The sequence below is a fragment of the Ammodytes marinus genome, assembly GCF_949987685.1.
Source record: "Ammodytes marinus genome assembly, chromosome: 13".
Classification (NCBI taxonomy): Eukaryota; Metazoa; Chordata; class Actinopteri; order Uranoscopiformes; family Ammodytidae; genus Ammodytes; species Ammodytes marinus.
In genome coordinates, this window is record NC_137217.1 from 7,444,099 (window position 1) to 7,470,805 (window position 26,707).

The following is a 26,707-nucleotide window of genomic DNA, read 5'->3' on the forward strand; positions in this document are numbered from 1 at the left end:
ATATTTGCAAAATATAGAAAAACACACATTGACCATGTTGAAAATAATGCAACTTTTTTAACGATAAATATATATGGTTATCCCTTATACAATGATAAGCTAAACATCAATATTTTATATATTTTATTTATATTTTTTTCTCATTCGATAAGCAGCAACAGTCAGCTACCATGCTGGTATGTTTTTACCCGCGACAATGTGTGTCTGCAGGCACTAGATGGCGATATATACTAGTGTTAAGTCTGATAGTGCGGTTGAAGGATTGATAACTTTCTCAGAAGCTTGTGGTGAATTACACAATGTGTGCTTAATGCACTTGTTTACAGAACATCTTTCTATTCACTGCCTTGTGTTTTGAAGATTCCTAACATAAGTTGTGTCTTTTTATATGTTTTTTTGCCCTGCAGGAGTGTATATCAGCTTTGATGATAGAGATCAACACCCACTGTTATATCAATATAGCAGGATAGGATAGGATGGATACAACATTGACATCAGAAAAAGAAGCTGTCGAGGGCAAAGTGTCTGAAGATGACACCAGTAGGGAGGTGCAGCCAGATGTTGTGGAAATGGAGGAAGTTAAAATAGAGTCAGCCAGTAAGACTGCAGAGCCCGAGGAAGCAGAGGAGGAACTCAGTGAGAAGCCAGATTCCGGGCCTGAAGATGGAGACAGCCTCTGCTCAACATGCGGTTTCTCAGCCAAATGTCCAAGATCACTGAAGATTCATCATGCAAGAAAGCATGGAAAGAGCTCAAAGAACACCAACACAACTGCACAGCCTGCAGAAAAAAGTGAAAATATCTCTGACACGACGAGTCCAGCTGACGTCCAACAGGAGGTAGACGTGAAAACGGAGAGTGCTGCTGATGTTAAACCAAACCAGGAGTCTGATGTAGATGAACACAGATCACAGGTCAAGGACAATGGCAAGAACACAACCGCTAACAAGGAAGCTGTGTTAGACAAACAGACGCCAGATCAAGAGGAGGCCACTCCGGCCCAGGAAAGAAGGTTAAGCAAACGGACTCCAAAACCTAAGATGATCTATTCCTGCAACTTCTGTGGACACGAGTTTAGGGACAAGTCGCCTCTAGATGTGCATATCCAGAGATACCACACCAAAGACACACCTTTAGCATGTGAGTGAATGCTATTCTCCATTTCAGTCAAAGTTGAAATCCAGCCTTTAGATTGCTATGCCTAAGATGTAGAGTGGCTCTACCTATATTTGAAGGAGAACTGTTCAAAGTTTTGCTATTTTTTATTTTGTATACAAGTTTTAAGCATGCCATGTAAATATATATAGATACTCTTTTATTTTTGGATAATTGATTTTTGTCTTAGTTTTTTCCACTTTTTTATGCATTTATTGATTAGAGTGATGAGTGTAAAATTGTACATCTGTTTAAAGTTATGTTTGGAAAGCGACTTGAACAAGTGTATCCTTCCAATATCTTTCAGTTGACGCCGATGAGGACATGGATAAGGCGGAAGAAGCTGAGGATCCTGGCAGCACAGCGAAGGCTACTCCAACACGAGTGGCCGTCAAACGTCCTGCCAGCAGGTTCCAGCTGAAATGTAAAAACTGTGACTTGAGGGTGAAAACCCCGGCCTCGCTGGAGCGCCACGCTCGACTCAAACACCTGGACCAGGAGTGGTTCCGCTGCAGATTGTGCAACTTTTTTTCGGCCACGTCCGAGTGGATGGACAATCACCTGTCCTCAGATAGCCACAAGCAGCAGCAGCAAGTGCAGAAAAACACGGAATCTTCATTTGAAGTCTACGTTGAGAGAATAAACAGAGAGCAGGGGGGTGAGAGAACATACACTGTTATTCTAGATGATCTGTCTCAGGAGGCTGCTGCAGAAGGGTCAACCGATATGGCAGAGGGAGATCAAGAAAGTGAGGAGGCAGAGGAGGCTGTCAAAGCTGTGATGGCCGAGGACGAGGAGTCAGAGCCTGAACCGCCCAGAAAGAAGAAAGGAAGACCAAAGCAAGGCTCCACCACCACCTGTGGCTACTGTGGCCTGGTAGTGTCCAATGCCACCAACCTCACTGTCCACGTCCGCCGCAAACACAGCAAAGACTACGGCTACAGCTGTAACCTGTGCAACTATAGCTGTGTTACCAAGGGAGACATGGATCGCCACTGTATCACCAAGAAACACATTAAACGTGCGGGACAGTGTGAAAATAAAAACCCAGTCAACAATCACTCCAGTGTATCAAAGCAAGAACCCACAACTACACCAGGCCAGGAACCAAACGAAGCCTCGGAGACCCCCAACGGCGAGCAGGAATCTGACAGCATGGCCGCCAAAGAACCCAGTGGAGATGGGCAAACCCAGTCAGACACAAGCCAGAGCATAGCCAAACAAGAGTCCGTTAACGCCTGCATCCACTGTGACTTCGTAGCTCAATCAGTCGCTTCGCTCCACCTCCACGTCAAGAGAAAGCACACCAAAGACTTTGAGTTTGTCTGTCTAGCATGTTGCTACTATGCGGTAACGAGCAGGGAAATGTCTCGCCACGCCGCCACAGAGAAGCACAAACAGAAAAGCCAAAACTATCTGGAGCCAACGGAGAGTGAGGGACAAAGGGAAAACCTGGACCCTGTATGTGAACCTCTGAGCCCCACAGGAGAGACTGCATCTCTTACTGATGACATCCAAGCTATGGAAACTCAGAGTACAGCTGAACCCTGTGACAACACGGAGTCTGTTGAGGCTGTTGCCAGTGTGGCTGGCAGTGCAGAGGAGAAGCAAGAGGAGCATGTTACACCTTCTGCTGATGGTGAACCAGATCTAACCAGCCAGACATCTGGACCTACAGAGCCTTCTGAACCTCAGGAGGCTCCAGAAGAACTTCTGCCTGTAGTGGATGAGTCCACACAGCAGGACAGCCAGGAGGAGGGAGACAAACAAGCAGACGATGAACACATGAATGTAGATGCCATGTGTGTCGATGCAAAGAGTGACAGCTCTCATTCAGACACCCAGATGTCCAGAGCTCTCCCCTTTGACGCCTGCATAGTGTCCATGGCGGCCCTGGCTGAGCAGGAGCGGGCGCTGCAGGAAGGTCTGGCTCTAGAGGGCCAGGCCGCCGTCATCTGTCTGACCGGAGGATCGGTGGGACCCTTCATGGGCGGCCGGCCACGCCATCCCGCCCACGTCAAGAAGCTGAAACGCAAGGCCAGAGACCAGCGCAAAGGGAGGATCCGCTGCGAGGACTGCGGCTTCATGGCGGACGGCGTCAGCGGCCTCAACGTGCACATCTCCATGAAGCACCCCACCAAGGAGAAGCACTTCCACTGCCTGGTGTGCGGCAAGTCCTTCTACACGGAGAGCAACCTGCACCAGCACCTGACCAGCGCCGCGCACCTCCGCAACGAGCAGGCCAGCGTAGAGGAGCTGCCCGAAGGCGGCGCCAGCTTCAAGTGCGTCAAGTGCACCGACCGCTTTGAGACGGAGCAGGAGCTGTTTGTCCACATCAAGGAGAAACACGAGGAGCTGCTCCGAGAGGTCAACAAGTACGTGGTGGAAGACACGGAGCAGATCAACCGCGAGCGTGAGGAGAACCAGGGCAGCGTGTGCAAATACTGCGGCAAGGTGTGCAAGAGCAGCAACTCCATGGCCTTCCTGGCACACATTCGCACACACACAGGTATGTACATCCTTCTTTTTCTATTTACTCACACACGCACGCGCACCCTTTCTCCTCCTCTCTGTCTGTCTTACACATACAAACAATTTAGAGACAGCAATGCAGTATGTGCTCTGTGTAAAGGCAGGGCACACAGCTATTATCCCTGCAATTATTTCAATTACTCACTTGGTATCACATAGTAAAGATTCATTGTGATTCTACATTTCTTTGGACTATGAAATTAGATTTTGATGAGGAAACATCTAGAAACCCACCTTCACATAGTCAATTGTCCAACTTGACAATATATTATTTAACCTCCTGTGACTGATACACATTGGATTAGTGGTTCACTTCTTATGAGGCCTTTTATACCTTGTGAGCACTTGAGGTTCCGACAAAAAATCTTAAAAAGGCAAACCAGTATTCTCTATGTGTGTAGCTGCTTTTAGGAACAACTGTAGTGAGTGCAGAGATCCAGCAGATTGGCGGCTCAAGCTAATGCTACGGCTACTATCTAATGCAGCCAGGTAATAGCTGTTTCAGTAGAGGTGAAGGTAAAGACTGATGGAGCTTCAGACCGGCAGGAGAGACGCTAATGGACCCCAGATTGGGATTCCCCGAGCAACGCTTCGGTCAGAGGCATGCGCGACTCATAATTGATGTGTCCATTACCAAGACTCAGTTGTAATTATAGTCAATAAGTCTCTGTAAATGTGTTAAAGCTTAGGCTAAAAGCATTGGACGTCCAAAGAGAGGTGGGCTAATAATTTAAAATAATCAATGCAGACGTATTCAAAGCCTTTAATTTCCCTTGTGTCTGTATGTTCCGTGTTTGTGTATATGTGTGTGAGCACCGGTAAGCCTCGCGAGCGTGTGTATATGTCAGCCCTTCATGGCCAGCTGATTAGGCTCAATCCATTAAGATTTATCTTGTCATTTATAATGCAAAGCAGGGCCGCACTGGCCTGGGCTTTGGCTGAGGGAAATGTCCGGCAGGTTAAGAACATAGGGCGCTCCATTGCTTTTCCTTGACCGTGTGTATTAATTGCTTTTAAAATCAACTTAATGCAGGAACGAGATGTGAGGGCGCCATCAATACATGCCCTTCACTGCCTCCTATGGTTTCACCCCTCTTTCTGCCCAAACTTTAATGGGACTTTAATTGAAGTCCGTGCTCTGTGCTTACAATGTGAGCACATGATTGTATGTGACTGTGTGTGGATGAAGTGTCCATTTAGAGGGAGATGAAAAGGGATTGTTTCCACTTTCAGACAGTATTCTCTCATTGTTGTTACTGAATACTGGTGAAGTACTTAAAACAGTGAGCAGATTTCATTGCATTATGTCGTCACCATATGCTCATAAATGCCATGGGCTAAAATGGGTTGCAGGAAATGTCCTGAATCCTGATATGCTGTTTATTCAGTATGAGCGATAACCTATGCATTTTTCTAGGGCGGAGGAATCATTTTACATTAATGAAACTTGATTTTTTTTTCTTCTTACATCTAGTATGCCAGTCACCTTGTGTGGCCAAAAATCAAATTGCTTAAAGCTGTAAGAATTAGAGGTTAAAATCTCCGATGATTAATGTTGAGCCACCACTTTCTTCTTATTAACGACTCGTCTATATGTATCCATAAATTTCCCCCTGTGTCATAATTCCTGAGTTTTGAGGTCACTTACTTAGTGTTACTTAAGAAAATGAAAGTTGTGACACGGAGGTCCCAACAGATGGCTTCAAGTCAAGGGCACACTCTTAGGTTTCAAATGATGAATACTTGCCTTTTTTTTTCTAGGTTTACCTCTTTTTATTCAACTGAGTTATGTTCTTGTTTATGGGCTTGCTTTTTCCACTTTTATTTGCGCTGTTTCTTATTTGCGGAAAGCCCCTATTTCTCTTGATTTTGACAACATATGCCAGTTGTTATTATTGCTAAGTTCTCTCGTTACTGTGAATTATACACCTTTTATGTGCCGGTCATTTATTCTGGGAGTTTGTTTGTGGGGCTGTGGAGCTGCACGGTGGGGGTCTGCCAGTTTCTGGGCTGGGAGCACGTCCAGAGCCTTTTAATTAAGACCTAGTTTTTATTCACTTGATTAATCAGTGAAATCAGGAGACGGTGGTGGGAGGCTGCACACAGATTTGTCAATTTGTCCCTTAAAGGAAGCACATACACACATGCTTGCATTTTGCCAATGAGGGTACAGCTGGAATTTGCATTTTGAGGTAAATTGGTCACTTTTTCACTGGAGTGAGCTGTCTGACCTCAGACTGAGCCTTAAAGTAATAGACACACATGCTGCGCACACATTCACATAGAGGATGTGATGTGTGTTTGTACTAATAACTAAGTAAAACTGCAAGCGCTCCCCTAGCCTGCTTTATGACAAGATTATTCAACACAGGACCATATGAGCTTTTTATAAATAACTGTCTAGCAAGGAAAAAAAAGGTAAAGAAATGTCTATGATCCTTAAATCCTTAGTTATTAATTGTTTTCACTGGGATTTTATCTTGTATAAGTATAGCAACATTCAGCATGTTTAGATCATGGGACATAATCATGTCCAATGAAAGCAAGGTCTTCCCCCATAGACACAATGATTAGGGTGAACCTTGTATCCAATTGGAAGCGAAGGACTATTTAATATTTATATATTTTTATATAATTTTTATTCCAAGTCTATTTTGCAACCAGTCCCAGACAGGAGGAGTAGACCAACATGGGCAAAAGAGATGTAGGCTATGTAATTGGACTTTTAATGATGAAGTATGCATTCAATACTAACCATCACCATCAATCACAATCATACTAACCATGACATTTTGACAAGTAATGTAGAATGACCAGATGGAGAAAAGCATGAGAAGGTGAAAGCTGAGTCAAAGTGAAGCAATATAAAATAGCTTGGGACTAGACTGAAGTATTTACAGCTCTAGTTTGAGTTTGCCAGCACCTCCTGCTACACCACTCACCATGCAGCCAGTGGAGGGGACTGGTGAAAGAGTGTCTCTCCAGGCTTCACAAGTCTTTGGCAAAGGACCACAAGAAGGCACTGGACCACAATCCCAACGCTTGGGGAGCTGGGGGGGGGGGGAATCTGGCCAACATTCTTTAACCAACAGACTCTCCAAAGGATAGCAGAGAGGGGGAAACCCAGAGTGGCAACCAATACGTTCCTAACAGACATTGTTTTGCAGACAGTGGATGCAGACAACATTTTTTAGGGGTGAAAAAACAAAGAGATGGCTGCCTGTGTCCAGATCATTAAACAACAAGGACAGTTATGATCATTGTGAACCTCGCCACATACCTTTCCCCGGCACAAACAGTGAATTTCAATAGCTCAGACCGGCATAAGGCCTACCAAGGAATGGCATTCATAAGTTTAAACAGTTCCTTATAGAGATATTTCAGACCCAGGAATGTAAATATATATGTTGAGACTTTGCTCATTACAGTCTGAGAAATGAAGGCGGATCCCAGGACAGAAGAGGTTAATCGTGAAAAACACTTAACTGTACATGTCACTACACCAAGTCGTTAGGAGAGTGACATCGATATAGCTGAACAGTAAATCATTTTTGATGATGTCACTTTTAAAATTACATCCCTAAAATAATTTTTTTGTTATCTACCATTTTCATATTAATTAATTAATTAGACTTAAATGCATGTACAGTAGGTCTATTTTTAAATATTACATTTTGATTTACATTTTTTATGTTATCAAATGGCATATTCCAGGGGTTCCGTTCTATTTCCTGCTCAGATCTAAACTGTTTATGGGTTTTAAAATTTTTAACAGCTGCTAACTTATTTAGTTAGTTTTGTACTTGAAGTTTATTCAAATATGACATTTTCATGCATTATTTTCTTCCTCAAACCCTGAAGATTAAAGCAAAGGTTATATGACTGAATGTATGTGGCGTGTGAAATGCTTAAGACATCTCCGTGTGTGTGTGTGTGTGTGTGTGTGTGTGTGTGTGTGTGTGTGTGTGTGTGTGTGTGTGTGTGTGTGTGTGTGTGTGTGTGTGTGTGTGTGTGTGTGTGTGTGTGTGTGTGTGTGTGTGTGTGTGTGTGTGTGTGTGTGTGTGTGCGTGCAGTGAAACATTGCGAGGGGTTCTTCTCCCCTCTCAGGGAAATGAATTAGTCATTCCCTGTCTCATCTGGGATGTGAGGGAGCCACATCGCCCCTATGTGGATGGCAATATTAATTTAACATGACACTGCATTGATGGTCAATTTCAGTTTCAGCGAGGCTGTTTAAGTGGAGTGGTGGAGTATTAATGTGATAAGATGTGAGAACTGAGGGACGTTACATCTCTCTCCTTTCTGCCATGTCTCATACTCAGGCAGCCATCTGGACAAATCAGCTCCCCGCACGCCTCTCTCTCACCTCAACTTTAGGTTGTGTGTGTGTGTGTGTGTGTGTGTGTGTGTGTGTGTGTGTGTGTGTGTGTGTGTGTGTGTGTGTGTGTGTGTGTGTGTGTGTGTGTGTGAAGGAGAGCGAGTGATTGTCTCCCCTTCTGTTTGTCCACGGGTGATTATGTCTTGTGAATTTAATGCTTGTGTCTGTATGCACATGGAAAAGGTGTGAGGTGGGGCTCTGCATCTCGATGTAGGTTTGTCTAGGTGTGATGGTGGGTGTGGTGTGATTGTATGTCTGTCTTTTTGTTATTTGTTGTTTGCGGGTGTTGATGATTGTGTTGCATGCTTTTATTTTTTAAGTTTGTGTGAAAGTGTCTACACTTTTAGGTGTGAGGAATGATGCTATATATGGGGATTGTATCTGTTTATCTGTTTTTGAATTGTTCTTGTGTATGTGCATTTGTGACTGTGTGTGTGTGTGCATGTTTGTGACTGTGTAGTGATTTGTGTGTGTGTGTGTGTGTGTGGTATACTGTAGGGACATATGAAATGAAGAGGCTGGTTTTGCTGTTGGCCATGTGTGCCCCCCCCACCCCCTGTGTTTATGGGCCTTGTTAGCACAGGCTTGACTTTCAATCTTCGTTACCGGCTTAAAATTCGATGTGTCGTACTTCCAGCTCACAGCAAGTGAACCGTGTATGAACGAATTAGTAATCTACACAAAGTGCTTAATCAAATCAGCGGCTGCCCCTGGAATAAATATTGTAGAACGTCTTGGGATATGCACTGCCAGAGAGAGGGGTGAGAGGGGTTTGCTCACAGATGCGTGTGTGTGTGTTTGTGTGTGTGTGTGTGTGTGTGTGTGTGTGTGTGTGTGTGTGTGTGTGTGTGTGTGTGTGTGTGTGTGTGTGTGTGTGTGTGTGTGTGTGTGTGTGTGTGTGTGTGTGTGTGTGTGTGTGTGTGTGTGTGTGTGTGTGTGTGTGTGTGTGTGTGTGTGTGTGTGTGTGTGTGTGTGTGTGTGTGTGTGTGTGTGTGTGTGTGTGTGTGTGGATATCCTATCATACCGGGCTGCCACTTAGATTGCAGTGTCGCACTGTGTGACGCCGGCCCCAATGTGGCTCAGCTTGCCAAACAAAATATCCATTTGAGTTTTGCCTAATGCATATGTTGGGTTTCTGGGGGGAAGGACTGTTGGCTTTAACCAACTGTTTAGCTTGAATTGACACTTTGGTATGGTTCTGAAATAATAAACATAAAAAAAAAAATGTATATGCCCAATTGTGAAGGAGTAGGGATGGTCATTTATAATGTTTTATTTAACCGGTTACCAACAGGAATTAACGGTTATTAACCGGTTAAAACCGTTAAGATTTAATGTAGCCTATTTATAGTGAAATACCTGAAGCATTATAGCATGGCTCCCGACCTTCTTTGTTCCAAGGACCGGCATATTCAATTAAAAACTATTTAGGGACCTATGTAAAAGCATTTTGACACAGTTCACTTTCTTACATCCGGTTTAGCGATATCAAGATAAGAGTCCGGATTTGAGAGAAATTAAGATGATTTAATTTTTTTTAACCGTTTAACCTTTAGTATTAACTGGTTAAAGATCTTCTTAACGGTTAACAGGTTAACCATGGTCATCGGGACCCATTTTCCTCTCCTAACTTGACCTAGTAGCTGTTTGCGCGCGGCACAGATAGCGAAAGGCAACAGCCCTCGCGGCTCTGCTCTTAGATGACGGATGGCAGGCAGAGGCTGCGCCACTCTCTCAAACGCTGCCCCGCCCTCCGGACTTATTAATGACAATAATTAGGGAGAAACCTCCCCACGAAGCCCGCCAGAGTGATTAGCGCTTTAATGATGGAATGGGAGGTAGTGAGCGCACACAGAATTGATTTACGCATTCGCCCTGACCTTTGGAATCCAATTTACGCATCCACAGGCAAAGCAAGAGTAGGTAAGAGATGAAAGAGAGTGACAAGGATAGATAGAGAGTGAAAGAGAAGAGTGTGTGACTGTAGTTTGTATGGGGGACTGGAGTAAAGGCATGTTTTTTTTGATTCTGAAGGCATTTTGTAGCTCTGAAGTGGGTTGAAGTCATCCTAGCACACAACTAATAACTGTCTCACATGCCTGGCATTGAAACATTACCTGAAATGTATTATCAAATCTCTGCTAGGCGACTATTCAGTCATGTTCTATTCAAATTGGCTCTTCTTCTTCTTCTTCTTCTTCTTCTTCTTCTTCTTCTTCTTCTTCTTCTTCTTCTTCTTCTTCTTCTTCTTCTTCTTCTTCTTCTTCTTCTTCTTCTTCTTCTTCTTCTTCTTCTTCTTCTTCTTCTTCTTCTTCTTCTTCTTCTTCTTCTTCTTCTTCTTCTTCTTCTTCTTCTTCTTCTTCTTCTTCTTCTTCTTCTTCTTCTTCTTCTTCTTCTTCTTCTTCTTCTTCTTCTTCTTCTTCTTCTTCTTCTTCTTCTTCTTCTTCTTCTTCTTCTTCTTCTTCTTCTTCTTCTTCTTCTTCTTCTTCTTCTTCTTCTCCTCAAACACAATATTATTTTGGGATATGAACTCTCCGTACTTTGTGCTTGCAGGATCGAAGCCCTTCATGTGTAAGATCTGCAACTTTGCCACGGCTCAGCTGGGAGACGCCCGGAACCACGTGAAGAGACACCTCGGCATGAGAGAGTACAAATGTGACATCTGTGGGTGAGTGACAACCACCCAAATGTGTGAAACAATGATTGATACGATTCTGAACTTGAGAGGAGTGGAATTGTATTAATAAGAGGTTGGGACAATGGCTTTGGTTGCATCACAGACAGTGGATGGTCAAACGAACTGAACCTTCAAATCTTTCTATTACATTCAAATGCTCCTAGGCCTTTCTTAAAAAAACTCAAATGCTTTGCTCCAATCAGCTTTCCTCCTGAATTAAAAGTACAGATGGAGAGTTTTCTTTTGACCTTATTCAACATTTCAGCTGTACAAACAATCTGAATTGTAAGTTAAAGCAGGTAGCAGGGAGCCTATAAATACCCAGTAGTGTAAGTGTACCTTGTACCCCCTACATGTGGACCATATGTTGTGTTCAGTTTGTGTTCCGTCCCCGTGGTAGACCTCCTCACTGCCTTGCCATGTTCAAATGGACGCGCTAAGCTGTTTAACACGCAGTCGGGGAGTCGAGTCAATTGTGGGATTTCCAGCTTTGTGCCACCGAGCTTCTGCTACGGCGGCTACGCACTTGCTAAGATGAAGACATATGTAGAGTTATTAGTTTCTCCCTCTGTGTAATTCTGTGTAAAGCGTTCCATTTACTTCAGTCGCGGGGACCATTTTGTTTCTTCTTAAAAAACTCGAGCGGTAGCCAATGTGTTTATTTGCTCCCGCTGATGTTTCCCAAACATATTACAGCAAGCAGCAAACAAGCTCTGGTTTAAACACAGCTCCTCCTTTAATGAGAGGAAAGGATCATGTTTCACAAGCCATACAGCTGTAAAAAGCCCTGCTCTCCCAAGTGCTGCAAATGTGTTGGGCTTTGACCAAACGTCTGGCTTTACACAACCACACACACACACACACACACACACACACACACACACACACACACACACACACACACACACACACACACACACACACACACACACACACACACACACACACACACACACACACACACACACACACACACACACACACATACATACGGAACGGTTCTCCAATATGCCTTTAAATGGGACTACTAAATACGGCCCCCTGGTTTCACAAATCATGCGGATGGAGGAGCCAGTGTGCTGCTGCCAGTGCCAGCCACTGGTGACAAATGGGCCCTGTGTGTGCTCTCAGTGCTGACTGATCACCGGGCCATCCCTCCTCTTGACTAAAGAGCAGCAAACACAAAGAAACCCCCAAGAAACACCCTCATTAAGGCCACGGCCATAACATACACACACACATAGTCCCCGCTCCCCCTTCCCCAAACTTTTCACATTTGACGATATGGCCTCAACATGAATCTAAAGCACGGTAACTAATGGATGGCTTTGTTTCAGGTAATGTGTAAAGTGAGATCATAGTGCGATTTAAGTTCTGCATTTTCCTGTGGGTACTAATGACATGGCAACATTAACTGAAAAAGTTTTTTGCAGATATCTTCTTACGATCAGCATTAATCATTTCAATTATCACCAGACTATATGTGTGGGCTAGTGTTTCTAAAATATAAAATGTTGCTTTTGCTCATTTATCTGACGCTCACCGACTCGCGGGCCTCCATGGGGGCATGGAGTTTTGTTGGTTTAGTTTATTGCTATTGTTGTTTCTCCCCTGGCCTCAGCATATTGTTTGTGTGTGTGTGTGTTTTCATTCTTCTCCTTTCCATTACTAAATAACCCCCCCCCCCCCCCTCAACCCCCTGCTGCCATCGATTGCAGCGTTTCCCTTGTTAAACTTTCAGACTTGGAAGATTACCTCGTCCTCTTGACACGCTGAGCGAACGGACGAGCTGCACCTCGGCTGTCCAGCTCACTTTAGCTTTAGCCTCTGGGCCCTGGGGGGGAACCTGTTGATAGTTAGAGATCATATTGTTGTGGCATTTAATTAACAAATGCAAATTGCACGGCCAGGAACCGATTGGAACCCTTTGGACCCGGGCTGCCAATCAACGCTGAGTGGGCTGGTCAGTGGCTCGCTCATCATCGCTAACACTTTATAGGCTTTCTGTCTCTCACCCTCACCTGTTTCTCTCACTCCCTACAGACTGTCTGTTTGTCCACTCCTCTACCTGTCGGCTTGCCCTACGTGTGTCTTTGTTTTTAAAAGCAGACCCCAATCCGTCTTCATTTGCCTATAAAGAACTCTTTTAAGGTTGCAAAAACAGCAGAAAAAAACACACAAATTGGCTGTTAGCGTGCAAGATAAGATTTCTCATATTTAATTGGTTAAAAGAAATCCACCAGCTATGCGAGACGGGCCCATGCTTGTGTTTTGTCCACAGTGGGGCTGGGGGCCACTTAATGAGCCTTCCTCCTCCTTCCCTCCATCATCCAGCCAGCGAAAAGGCCCTGGATTCAGCACTTCCAACCCAGGCGCTCTCTCCTCGCCATCCTCCCCAAAGATGCAACGGACATCGCAGTGCTGTTTTGTAGGTGTTAAATTATGCATCAACAGTGTAAATGCTTTGAGGCATTGGTTTAATATCTCGGCTCCTGGCCCCTTTTAGAAGTATTAACACTATCCCGGACATGGATTGTCCTCTTGTGGGTCTGCCATTTTATGATTATGGGTCATAAGTTGGCCCCGTGTTCTATAATACTGTCACTTCAGGAATTTGAACAGAACTTAAAAAACTTAAACACAAACAAGTTTGCACCGAGCCAAAGTTTCCCTTCTGTAGTTGAGGAGGCACCATTGTATTTTTTCCCCATCCCTCCCTTCCTCATCTCAGTTTTCTTGACTTAGAGAGAGTATATATAGTTGTGATTTCATGTTGTGTGTGTGTGTGTGTGTGATTTGACTGTTAACAGGATGGGGCTGGCTCATGTCAGGCGTTTTTATGTCTTGTGAGATTGTCTGGTCTGTTCCCAGAATAGCCCATCAGTTCCGCCCTTTTGCGTGGCTCATCCTCTTGTAATGTGCCTTAATGCCCGGGCCTGTATATGAGTAGCATGAGAAGGCCCTGGCACTGACAGTGGAGGAGCATCTTAACTTGCTGCTTATCCAGAGAAAGCCGTCACTTAACTCAGCCCCGCACTCCATTGTCTATCACACACACACACACACACACACACACACACACACACACACACACACACACACACACACGCCCCTCTCTTCCTTCTCCCCTGACGTGATTTTCCTCTAATCCTCAAACAGATTCTGCTTAGAACTCCCTGAGAACTATTTTTATGAGGTTCTTTTTCTCTCTTGTCCCCTCCCCCCCTCCTCCACCATTTAAACAGTAATGGTTGTTGCGGATGAAGAGAAGGGATCCCCTATGAGGATGATTATAATGTCACTCCGCTGATCTCCCGCCGCCCCGAAATAATTGTACATCATCGCTTCATAACGTGTCAGAGGGACACGTTGGTGGCGTGCAATTAAAACCGCGGAATATAATACGCCAAATTACTGCCTGTCAGGCCCCACGAACAACACACTCGCTATTTGAGTTACACTTAATCATCACGTACATTAGCGATTTTGCTAAGATCCCTGCCAACCCAACCCCCCCCCCCCCCCTCCGCTCCTACAGCACTGGCTTAAAAACACACTGCTCCTTACAGCCTTACTGGCTTGAGGGATAGTGTGTGTGGTATGCGGTGGCTACGCATTTATGTTAGTTAGACCTTTTGAAAGCTCATATTGTCCTGAAGGATTTAGCTGTGTGTTCACAATGTGTTGGTAGGAACTGGGTCGCAGGAATTCTGAGTTCTTTAACACGCAACATGCGATTTACTTCAAATGATTCAGTCTTTTGTGTTTGTATATTTAATTTGATCTTTTATCAACCATCAGACTCATGTTAATATGCAGGATTCTAAAGTAAGACCATTTTGAATACCAGTATGTTTTAATTGTATTTCATCATTTCTTTAGTTAGGCCCAAAAGTTTGGAATCTAACATTGACTTAAACGTATCCTGTCCATACAACTTCTGTATAGATAACATGAAACCATATATTCAAAGTATCTAGTATGTGTTCCTTGGTTATGATCCTCTTTAACTTGTTTTGATCCAATGTAATTTATGTGTGCTCAGCATACACGGGGTGGCCACCAGGAAGATATATTCATGTTTACTGCTCTCTGGGACACTTAAGAGTCTGTGTCTGGGGTGAACATGGTCCTTGTCAGTCAGTGTAAGTCCCCTTCACCAAAATAAACACATTTTAGCTCTGATGCGTTTAACTGAAATTTAGTGTGGCCATTATCGGAAATGAAATAAGTAACGCTAAAGGTCATTTGGGAAAATAATGCAGAAAGGCTGGTCCGGAAAGGTTAAGTATGTGACGGAGCCGTCCTGATGATAACGAGGAGGGCTGCGCGCGGCATTCTGCTTTTGACTCGGCACTCTGCGATCGCTCTTTATGACCGAGACAGCTTTACAGCCCGTTACCCCCCATAACACGATAAAGCGCAGCATAATGGATTGGATGTGTTTAGTAGCCTTGGGCTGATGTTTGTAAAATTAATGTTTTTTTCCGCAATAGAAACACACACTCATGCACAGGCACACATGCATGCACGCACGGACGCACACACACACACACACACACACACACACACACACACACACACACACACACACACACACACACACACACACACACACACACACACACACACACACACACACACACACACAGAAACTAGGCAAGACAGGGAAATGGAGAGAGGAGGGAGAGAAATCAATTCTGGACAGCGTCAATGTATCAGTATAAATCCACCAGTGTACAGTTTTACACTTTTTTTATTCTTGTTTTTCGGAGCTGGAATGTCAAACTTTATTTCCTCACAAGTGGACGTGTTCTCTCTCTATCTCAGCTGAAGAGATGACAACAAACAAACATATGGCTTCATTACTTTGGTTTGGATTATAGGCCCCAACACTCAGCAGCATTGGGTGGGGAATGCTATTCATTTTGTGTTTCAAATTACACAGTACACGAAGGAGATGCAGTCTGTTTGCTGGGTCACTCTCATGTTAGCGAAACGCTGCTTTTGAAGAGTTTGAATGGGACAACACTCAGCATCTCTGAGCACCAGACACAAAGAGAGAGAGAGAATCTCTGTCAGCAGATCAGTCCCATTAGCTTTTTAATAAGACTCATATTCTGTAGTGAGGCCTGGGGGCTTCATAATTAGAGAATTTCACTTTAATCAAAGACAAAACAAAAACAAACATTGGGTCCAGACGCTAAACGGCACGCTCAGTAAGTTAAGCTAAGGAGCTAACGCAGCACATAGGCTTATGATAGTTAGTTAGAGCACTCTAGAGGACTGTCTTAAGTTAAGAGGCTATTGTCTGCCCTGTGTACCATCTCAGTTGCTTATTTTCTAAAACATTAAACTTCTTGTGGCCTCAGCCTTTTTCAGCTTTTATCACTTTTTTTTTTTTTTGGTTAAATCTCAATTTGCAGGACTTGCAGAACCAAAAACAAGTTGTAGCCTTAATAGATTGGTGAAGAGTTTCTGCCTTACAAGACCATATCTTGTTAAATATTTCTATACTTTAAATACACCTTCTTCTATAGATTAACATCAGCTAGCAAAAGCACATTTTAAAGGAACATTGAGTAAAGTTTGCACCCACCCGCCCAACACCAGGCCCCCCAACAAAAGAAGTACCAACCTTATCCTTTAAAAAAGTGAAGTGATTTTATAAAAAGATATATTCTATAGAGCTCATCGTGTCACAGGTATATTGTATGAGGAGGAGGAAAAAAAACACAAAGTTAATGAGTGATTAAAAACAGCAATTAAAAGATGAAGAGGACGGCAGATGAAGAAAGGGGCCGTGATTAAAACATCAGTCCTGCTCATTGTCAGAAGTGCACGTGTCATCCATTGTGCACTTATTAAAAAGCTGGGTGGGTGGGGGTGGAGGTGGAGTGGGGGAAAAGGAGCAAACGGGCGCTTAATTCCAGGCAGGGCCCAAAGTGTCTGGTAATCTGCCCGTGGATGGTGCTGGGGAGAGAAGGCCGTAACTCATGTTTAAGTGTTGGGGCCGTGTCATTGCAGGTTCACACTCAATGCATTTCTGTGTTGACACCCATCGAAGGGGCCGCGGGAAGATTTGGCAGTCAGGAGTAATTTAACTTAATTAATGGGATGCATATTTGATGGAGGAATAAAATATCCCGGCTCAGCAAAGTGGAAAAGGGGAAGATTTAGTGGGAGTTGGAGGTGGAGGGGAGAGTCATTTGTGCGTTCAGTTACCGGCTGCTTGAGAGACAGAGAGAGAGGGAGATAGAGAGAGAGAGAGGGAGAGCAGGAAGGGGAAGTGGAAGGGGAGGATGAGAGATGGATGGTTGACACAAAGCTGAGCTGATGTGTAGAGGGGAATGGTCTGTCCCTCCATTGAGAGGGCCATCACACTGACAACGTTTGATTTAATTGATATCCGGTGGACTGAGCCCCCTTTCCTTCCCTCCGCACAAACTCACACAATACACAACACACACACACACACACACACGCACACACACACACACACACACACACACACACACATTATCCATATTACGCTGCACCGCAAAAAAACTTGTGGCAAGAGCTGCCGGCTGCCAAGAGTCCTTTTTAATATTCATGAGGGGGGGGGGGGGGGGATTTTAAGGGTGTTTGCCCCCCCCCCCCCCCACAGACACCCAAAACGTCTTTACAACCAACACACACACACACACACACACACACACACACACACACACACACACTTTACCTTCCGCACACTTAGAGCCAGACACGCAGCACACTGGTTTCTCTCTCCCAGACAAACTTGCGGGCCTGACGTTAAAGGGCTGTCACGCTGCTCTTAATCTCCCCTGGCACTTTTTAATTGACTTCCTGTAGGTCTAGATTATTTTCACGGTGAGTCTGCCACCGAGGTGTTTGATACCGTCCCGGTGACTGGCATCTGCGAGGCTCGTATAGCTCACCGGAGATGATGCTGCTGCTGCTGCTGCCTATCTAGGTCTATGTCTCTCTATCTCCCTCTCCCTCTCTCCCACTCTTCTTCCTCTGTCGTTCTGTGTGTGTGTGTGTGATGGCCAGACGTATTGGGGGAACAGGGGAGTGGTAAAATGCAATCAGTCATGTGCCATCATCATAATTGAGCTGCTGTATGTACCTGCTGCTGGGAGTGCTGGGGACATGTTGGCTTGGGGTTGGAAGGGGAGGGAGTCTCTTTCTGTCTGTAAGTGGCATTAGAGCGATATATACAGGGGCAGGTATTTGGCCCCTCCGGTTAAAAATTGGATGTCAGCCAGTCTGTGCTGTCCAATTGATTTGATGGATATGATGTACCGTAGTTTGTTTTGATTACACACACACACTGTATTTACTGTTGAATTAATCAACATTCTGATTATTGCTTGTCCGAGATCAGCTCTTAAGGCTAATGAAAGAGTTTGATCGGATTCAAAACCATTATGAATGTATTATATCTATGATTAGTAATGAGGTCAGGTCATGTTCATTTGTATAGCCCTGTGTTGCTTATTGCTATTTACAATGAGCTTGACAAGCCCACAACATGAGTAGTTCTTCACCTGGCTGAAAGACCACGGAAAAAACGGCAGGGTGTTGAAAGGGGGCCATAGGTGAAAAAAAGATCATTACAGAAACACGGTTGTAAGAGCTAGACATTTAAAGTGGTGCATACATTCAACTGTATTGTATATGGATGTACTATTGTATTGTTCACGGCTTTTGTCTCCGTAACTAGGAGAAACACACTCAGAGAAACACTTGGGTCTTTGTTAGTTGGTTTAAATAATGTGGCCCTGAGAATGGTGACATTCCAAGTTCTAAGATACTGGCACTAAACTGTCTGCTGTCAGTGGCTAGAGTCCAAAGAAACATTGTTGGTGATACAAGCCTTCATATCTATTGCTACGCCAAGTACCACTCTCACTTTGTGTATCACATGTGGTCTGGCCCACACATACACTCATAGAAGGCATACCAGCACACAGGGCCTCCTCCTACACACTGCCATCTTTTTACACAGTTTTTGTGCACACACACACACGCACGCACACACACACACGCACACACACACACACACACTCACACACACTCACACACCGACTTGCTCTTCTCTATGATGATAAAGGAGTGTACATACTAAAACAGGATCTAAACAAGCTGGATATCTTTAATGTCATGTTTGTGGTTCCCAAAGTGGGTGTGTGGAGGCCAGCAGCAAGGATCCATGGTGGGTGGGGGTTGATTTTATTGTTATTTTCAACCCATAAAGATTAATCAGAAGACAGAGGAATACACACTTTTCTCTGAGTCCCCTCTCAGCAGTCTCCCAGTATAAGGACAGTTGCCTTATTTAGCTATTATTAAAAAAGCAACACTATCTAAGGACAAAACTGTTCTGAGATGGTGTGTGTTAGCTGTAATCTTTATTAATAGGCTTCTATTCTTTATTGAAGATCTATTGAGGGGTCACATAAATCCTCTGTTTTTATAATAAGTCTCATTATATTTGCCGCTTGTTAAATTTGGCACCCACTCTCTGCATAGTCCATCATTTTGGGGCATCCTTCGGGCTCAACATCAAAAAAAGATCCCGATGATTCTCAGATTCATGAAGTGATATTGACCATTGTCTATGCGAAACAGATAATAAGCCGTGATGAATGGCTGACATTAGTGATGAAATTACATCAACCTTAACAGGCCATTGTATTAACACACCTAGGCCCCGATCGCGCTCCCTCCCCGCTGGCCGTTTAATTGATTAATGGCTGACGTGGATGGATGAGGGGTTGCGGGTCCTGAATCGGTGGCTGATTGCTAGTCAACCATAAACAGGAGCAGCCACAGTGGGCCCTCAAGGGCAATATTCATGCTCCCCAACCTTATGGTGATTCCTTATCCAGCTCTGACAAGAGGAAAAATATTCGGCCATAAAGACGCTGGTATCACTGGGCTGACATATAAAGCCCTCCGTCACTCCCTCTCTCTCTCTCTCTCTCTCCTTCTCCCTCTCTATCTCTCTCTCCCCTTCCCTCCCTCTCTCCCTCTCTCTCTCCTTGCCTGCCTTGCGTCTCCTTTAGCTCTCAGTCTCTCAGCAGCACACCCGTCGGACTCTGAAATCAACCCATCCCGCTCTGTCTGCATGTGTAGCCGCAGTCCCTCAGGTAGCCCCGGCTTTAAATATGAGCAAATAATAGCAGAGTGAGTGATGCTGCCTGTGTCCTTGACTGGGATCCTCTGTGTGCTATATCCACATCTCACTGTCTCCTTCGCCCCGCGGGACGCATAAAACACCCCCGTATAGGAAATGTCCCAAGGCTTGTTGTTGGTGGTGGCATCCAGTTTGGATGGATGCAGGGATGCAGAAAGGCAATGAGGTCTCTGTGTATGTTTATGCATGTGTGTGTGTGTGTGTGTGTGTGTGTGTGTGTGTGTGCGTGTGCGTGTGCGAGTGTGAGTGTGGAGGAGGGGGTTGGTAAGATGATGTTAACACTGCTGTGTGTTTAATGAGAGGGGCACTGTGTCCACTTTAATGTGTTTGCATTTCTTATGCGGTGCGACAAAGTTATTAAAACGTTATACGGCGTATCATATCTCTTTTTATGTCTTACTGTTTGTCCCCTCCTCCCTCCCTGCATCTTCCGTGGCCCTGCTTTGCTGATGCTAAGGCTTTAGCGGTAGCAGAGGTTGAGAGACCGTGCTTTGCGGCTGCCACTAAAAATCTCCCTCATCAGCGCAGTGGCCACCCAGTTGTGCTGAAGCTCCTGACAGGGGCAGATGGGGGCTAATATTTTGAGGGGGAGAAATGTTTAAGAGGGTGGGGGTGGTGGGGTTGGCTGGTGCTTGCCGTCCAATTCTGCATCCACAAGTGTCCGAGCCTGCAGCAAAGAGGAGTGGACATGTGGCTCAAGAAGAACCCCCCCCATTGTCATCCCCACACTGCCTGTGCTCTCTCCACCATGTTAACCCCTGTGCTGCTATACCCCCTCTGGACCCAGGCTTAGGTCTGAACCGTGAAAACGCTGACACATTGATTACCCCGCAGGAAAAAATAGATAAATAGTTGAGCGTGATGAGGGGGAGAGGGCCAGGCGAACAGCAAAGCATTTATTCATTTATTCTGTTTATTCAGAACAAACAAACAAGAGGTCAGGATATTTTCGCTGCAACCACTGATAGCTCTGTGTCTATTACAGTTAAATTTCAAATTAAGGGGGTTCAACTCTGCCCACTTTTTATGGTCACTTCAAAAAGCCCTGCCTGCTGCCTTCCAATCCCCCCCCCCTCCCCTTCCCCTTCCCCCTTCCCTCCAAGCAAAATCTGATTACTTGGACTTTTATAGGCTACATAAGCTTCAAGTAGAGCCACAACACTAATTTGTTTCTTGAAGTCCCGTTTGAGGCTCAAAGAAACACTCCCTGGGCTTTGTCCCTTGCGGTCTCTTGTTCGGACATTAGATGGCGCCATTCAACTTGCTAGAAAGCCCAACAGCTTGATTTGCAGTGTGTGAGTCGACTGCCTGGTGTGAGGTACATGTGGATCGCTTGCATGAATGAAATGCAATTAAGACTCTATTCTTTCTCTTTTAAAAAGGTTTGTTCATATCTGTGACTCTTAAACATTTATCTCAATTGATATTTTGTCATTTCAAAATATAATACAACTAGACCGTCATGCATTTGGTATACTTGTATCGGTGCGTGGCAAAATCACAACTGGTGGACGGAGTGAAACTTTCTTGCTGGTTTATTTCAGATTACAAGCAAATTGTACAATTTATTAGTGTGTGGAAGTCTTCAAATGGAGATGGCTCATTTTAATGCACTTTAAGGTCCGGTGCTTGCCACAGTCGTATACTTTCAAAAGTAGAGAATCTTTCCAATGTTTTCCCCGAATCTTTGGCGAGGCGGTCCACTCTCACAGTGTTTGTTAGTGCAGTGGTAAATGAGTGGAGTGGGTAGGCTGGGCCAGACAGACATAGTGTATCTGAAGGGGGGGGGGGGGGGGGGGGTAGTCCCTGCCGGTGCTGCTTTAACTAGGACAAGCCTCTCTATAGCGGGCGGACCTCCGGGGGCCGATCAGCAGGTCTCAGGAGAGGCTCCCCGCACCGCCGTCTAACCAGGCCTGTCACGAGGGGGGCTGACGCTGGATGGCTGGCTGGATGGCTGGATGGGTGTGGGGCTAGCTTTCTGCTGCTGCTGTGGTGGTGGTGGGTGTGTGGTTGGGTGGGGGTGACATGCCGAGAGGGCAATTACAGCAAGGACAAAGACTACACAGTGATAAGTCCCCACAGCACCCTAATGAAGAGAGCAGGTTAGCCTGGTAAAGAGGACTGGGGGGGGAAATGAGCTATAGTCTGTAGCTGTGTGTGTGTCTGTTTTTGTGCCAGTGTGTGTTGTTGGTCTGTGTGTGTGTGTGTTTAACCTATACCCGAGGAGGATACATTTTTCTGAGGTCATGTTGCTACCGTGCTCGCTAACCCCACTGACTGATGCCTTGCACAAGCCGGTGTTTTCCCCTTCCTCACGGAGCGAAAAAAGCAAACAACGGCATTGAAATTGGAACCGGTGCATCTGTAGGGAATTGTATTCCACGGTGAGAAAAAGAAAGAAAGCTCCCCCAACGCGAGCTATTAATGAAATGAAATCTTTAAAAACATCACCATTCCCCTCGGTGGATAATTGTTGCACATTAGCCCATCTACCATTTGTTTTTTATCACGACACTTAATGATTTTTCTTTTCTTTAATAATATCCCACTTAAAAATTCAGTGCATTATATCCTGCATTTTTTTTTATTTCGCAAATTAAATTGATGAGTCCGTGGGTCAGCAGTTGTAGAAAATATATTCCGGATGAGAAATACAAAAATAAAAAAAAGTTTTGAAAAACGACGGCGTACAAAAAACAGCAAAATGAAAACGGGGGGAAAGGGAGAATCATTCCCACAGAGGGATTAACTGCCTTCCTCTTTTGGTCACTTTTTTTGCATTTGCAGTCTGGCCGTGATTATATCCAGATCATGTTATCAGCCAACACATCCCAGATGCAACCAACACTCTCTACCTCTCCTCATCTTCATTCTCTCTTTCTTTCCCTTATATTAACCTTTTTTTCCTTCTTTTTTTGAGGGGGGGAGGGAGGTAGGTAGAGATAGAGAGATGGTGTGTATCTGATACTGCTGTGTTGGCACACCCGTCTGGGATCTGATAAGGGAGCCTCTGGAGCGCTGCTTATTCAAATCAGTGCATGTTCACAGTGAATGGGAGCAGGTAAAGGCAATAAGATACAATGCGATAACCTTTGTGTGTGGAGAGAGGGGGAGAGACAGAGAGAGAGAGAGACAGACAGAGAGAGAGAGAGAGAGAGAATAGTTTTACTCTTGTTTCACAGCTCTGCTACACTAGATGAGGCATTTTTCAGCAGAGCCTAATTGATTTGCTTTATCCTGATTTATCCACTAAAAACCAAAAAGCTTTTCTTTCTCTTGTGCGCCTCAGAACGGATGTTTATACACTTTAGCGCTGCTGCATTACACTGATTTTATCATTAGCCTTTTTTTATTTGCTTTGTAAATTGATCAGCTCTCAACCGTCCTCATTGACCGCATTTTTCGACTTGCTCTTTTTGCCGCTACTCGTAAGTGTGTGTGTGTGTGTGTGTGTGTGTGTGTGTGTGTGTGTGTGTGTGTGTGTGTGTGTGAATGTAAATGTGCAGTTCATATAGCAATACATATTCAAATGTCACATAATCATTTTCCGCATTTAACATTCACCCCGTGTAATCTCTAAGATAAAAAAAAAAAAGTGCAAATATGCTCCGGAGTGTGGATGCTACTTGTAAATGTGTTTTGGTCTGAGCGTGTGCACGTCTGTGTAAATGTCATAAACATAAACATCCCATTAAATCAATTACATTTAATAACACTGATCCGCAGTGATCACTTTTAGAGCCACTGAGCAGAGATCTGTCGTGAGGTTTAAAGGCTTGTTTGCGGAGTGGAGGGTTCGTGTGCCAGGAGTCTCAGGGGGTGTGTGTGTGTGTGTGTGTGTGTGTGTGTGGGGGGGGGGGGGGTTGTAACATATGTTACGTGCGCTCAGTGCAAGCCTCAGCAGTGATAGTGAAGCATTGGGGTGAAATGCATCCTCCAAGGGCCCCCGTGTTAATGTGTTTGGCTTGTACTGAACTCAGCCTCTCTCTACATCCCTGCATTTAAAACCACCGCGCCGTAAAAAAAAAAAAACATCGCCCACACTGCAGCACATTTTGATGCAACAAATTAACAAGAACATTGAAAAAATCATTACAGTAACAACAGCAATTACTGTGAGGTATAATCACCACGCTGCCGTAATATACAAATAATGTTTTCTAAATGAATTTACCACTTTAGTTTTTGAGTACAATTTAGGACATTTTTTATTTATGTTTACCACATTTTTGCTGTTGCAATTGGTTGTTCAAATGGATAGAATTGTTATGTTTGTGTGTGTGTGTTTGTGTGTGTGTGTGTGTGTGTGCGCGCGCGTGTGTGCATTTATGCATTTGTGTGTGTGTGAGAGATAGCATGTTCAGACTTTTTCTCACCAGTTTTTGATGCAGGTCTCGCGGTCAGAGATTATGAGGTAATGTGTAGTGTCACAAAAATTATACAAAAGGAAAAACAAATCATCCCATTGCTCATGAATTTAATATTTATTCTAAAACTCTTCATCATTATAATACTATCAATTTATTTCAATTGCTTTTTTTAAAATCTGTAGATATCGCAATTAATTCTGACATGCAGTTTGACGATACTATCATGTCCATTGTGGTATAGGCTTGTGTGCAGCTCAGTCCGGTCAGATGTCTACTGTGTGTAGGCTCTCTTGCTAGATGAATCTCTATTTCCATATTGACTCTCACAGTAAGCAGCCTACCACGTGAACAATGTAACACACACACCCCCTCTTTCTCCCCTTTACAACCAAACACGGCTAATCTAATACATTAGTCGCCCCCACGCTCGTGTATACGCGTGTGTAATTATTCCCCAAAAAGTTTTTTCCACGCCATGCTGCTGAGGTGACAAAAGGGAATATGGGCAAACGGAGGAGAGCGCAGACACACACACACACACACATATTTGACGGCTGCTGTGTGATGCTGATAGGCCAAACGGTGGTGGGAACCCGCCACTTTTAATCACGTCGGAGGGTGACGGCTTTCATAAGAGCACACGGGGGGACTCTGACAATCCTAATAAGGAGAGGTGACAGAGAAAGTTTCTGTGTTAGCGGCAAAAACAAGGGGGAAGGTCTGTTTTTTTTCTGTGTGTGTGTGTGTGTTATTTATTTTGTGTGTGTGTGTGTGTTATTTATTTTGTGTGTGTGTGTTTGTGTGTGTGTGTGTGTTTTGGTTGAGCATAACAGATGAATTCCACAATCTTGAGACTGTATTTGTGGTGAAAGAATGTCAGCATTAATAAAGGGCTATGGGGACAAGGTCAGCCGGGTCCCGGTACAGCAGAGCACCCCGAGTCTGTTTGTGGCTTTTTGAGACGGGGTAAAACACGCCGAGACGTCCCCCCACCCCCCTGTGCATAAGGTAACCGACTGGAGGGTTACCCATCAATGTCTCATCGCACAATCTAATTTATGATTCTTCAGTCTTTTCTTTTTCTTTCATTTTTTTTTTATTCAAAGACAATCTCAGCTGGTGTAGAGAAAAAAGAACGCGTTAAAGGAATGATGCTTTGAGGATATAATTAAAGATATCGTTCAAAGAACAACTTTTTGCATATTTGAATTATTACTGTCGTTAAAAAGCACACAAAATATGGAAATATGATTGCCAGAAGCACATAAATCAATGATCAGCAAGGCCTCAGAGCCCAATAAATACGGGGAGTTAAATACTTTAAAATGCAAATCACATCTTTGAATTTGCATATGGGTGAATTTAAAGGAAGTGTGTGCCTCCTTAAGACCCTGTGAGGTAGAACCGGTTGGAGCTGGAGGGTGTGTTGTGTGTGTGTGTGTGTGTGTGTGTGTGTGTGTGTGTGTGTGTGTGCGTGCGACAGACAGACAGGCAACCCGAGTCTTTTATATTTCTTTTTCATGTTGTCATTGGTCAAGTTGTCGGATGGCTCTAAATGATAGCAGCTGAAGTGGGGCCTGACAGACACGACTGCATCTCTTTTGTGGATCCAGAAAAAAAGTGCCTTAAGTGATCTGAATAATTAGGAGTTAATTATTCTCCATCCATCTAAATCAGAAGGGGACAGATATGGGAATGGAATTTATAATTTTTAGCCCGACGTCCTGTCTTGTTCTAATGTGGTAAGCTAAAGTGACTGTGAATAATACCTACTGACCTTCCAGTAATTACGCCTCGCCTGGCAATTTGCTTGCTGTTGCTAATTGAGGGTATTGATTCAGTGAGGATTCATATTAAAAATACATATGTTTTATGGATGGGATTTTTCTTTTCTTTTTTTCTTGGTTGTCTTTAATGTATTATTAATCCTTATTATTTTATTTTTTTAACAATAATTAGCAGACGGGATGTGTCTAACCGCAGGGTTGGAGCACTGTCTTTGTCCTACTCCTACACCCTCTACTCTGTTACAGGTACATTTTGACTAACTTTTTGGCTCCATCTTAATTGGTTTTCGTGTTGTGTGAAACTCTACACCTGGCAGCAGCTGCTTTTGTGAAGATCTCTGCCCAAACTATAAGTTGGAGAATTAAACTACTAGATACATATTTTTATTCAATTTTAGTGGTTGTTGTAGTTGCAAACAGCGATACATGCACTGTAAATTCAAAATATTTTTCTACAAGGCTCCCACACAAAGGCTATGATCCCACTAGTTTAACATAAACCCCTACACACCCCCCCCCCCATGTTGTTTCCCCCCCTCAGACATTTAAAGACGCTCTGGCGGCAGCACCGGATCAATGGACATGATGTCTCTTTGTGCATTA

General features: G+C 44.3%; 1 protein-coding gene across 1 annotated transcript in view; it reads left to right on the forward strand.

Annotated features, from left to right (window-relative positions):
* Positions 1 to 476: 476 nt before the first annotated feature.
* znf407 (zinc finger protein 407) overlaps positions 477 to 26,707 on the forward strand; it is a gene marked incomplete at its 5' end in the record, with an annotated part of 154,208 nt that continues 127,977 nt past the window's right edge. Inside the window, 3 exons of the mRNA XM_080038843.1 lie at positions 477 to 1,140; positions 1,463 to 3,664; positions 10,619 to 10,733. Of these exons, the coding sequence (XP_079894969.1) occupies positions 477 to 1,140; positions 1,463 to 3,664; positions 10,619 to 10,733 (2,981 nt within the window). The remainder of the gene's footprint in view (positions 1,141 to 1,462; positions 3,665 to 10,618; positions 10,734 to 26,707) is intronic.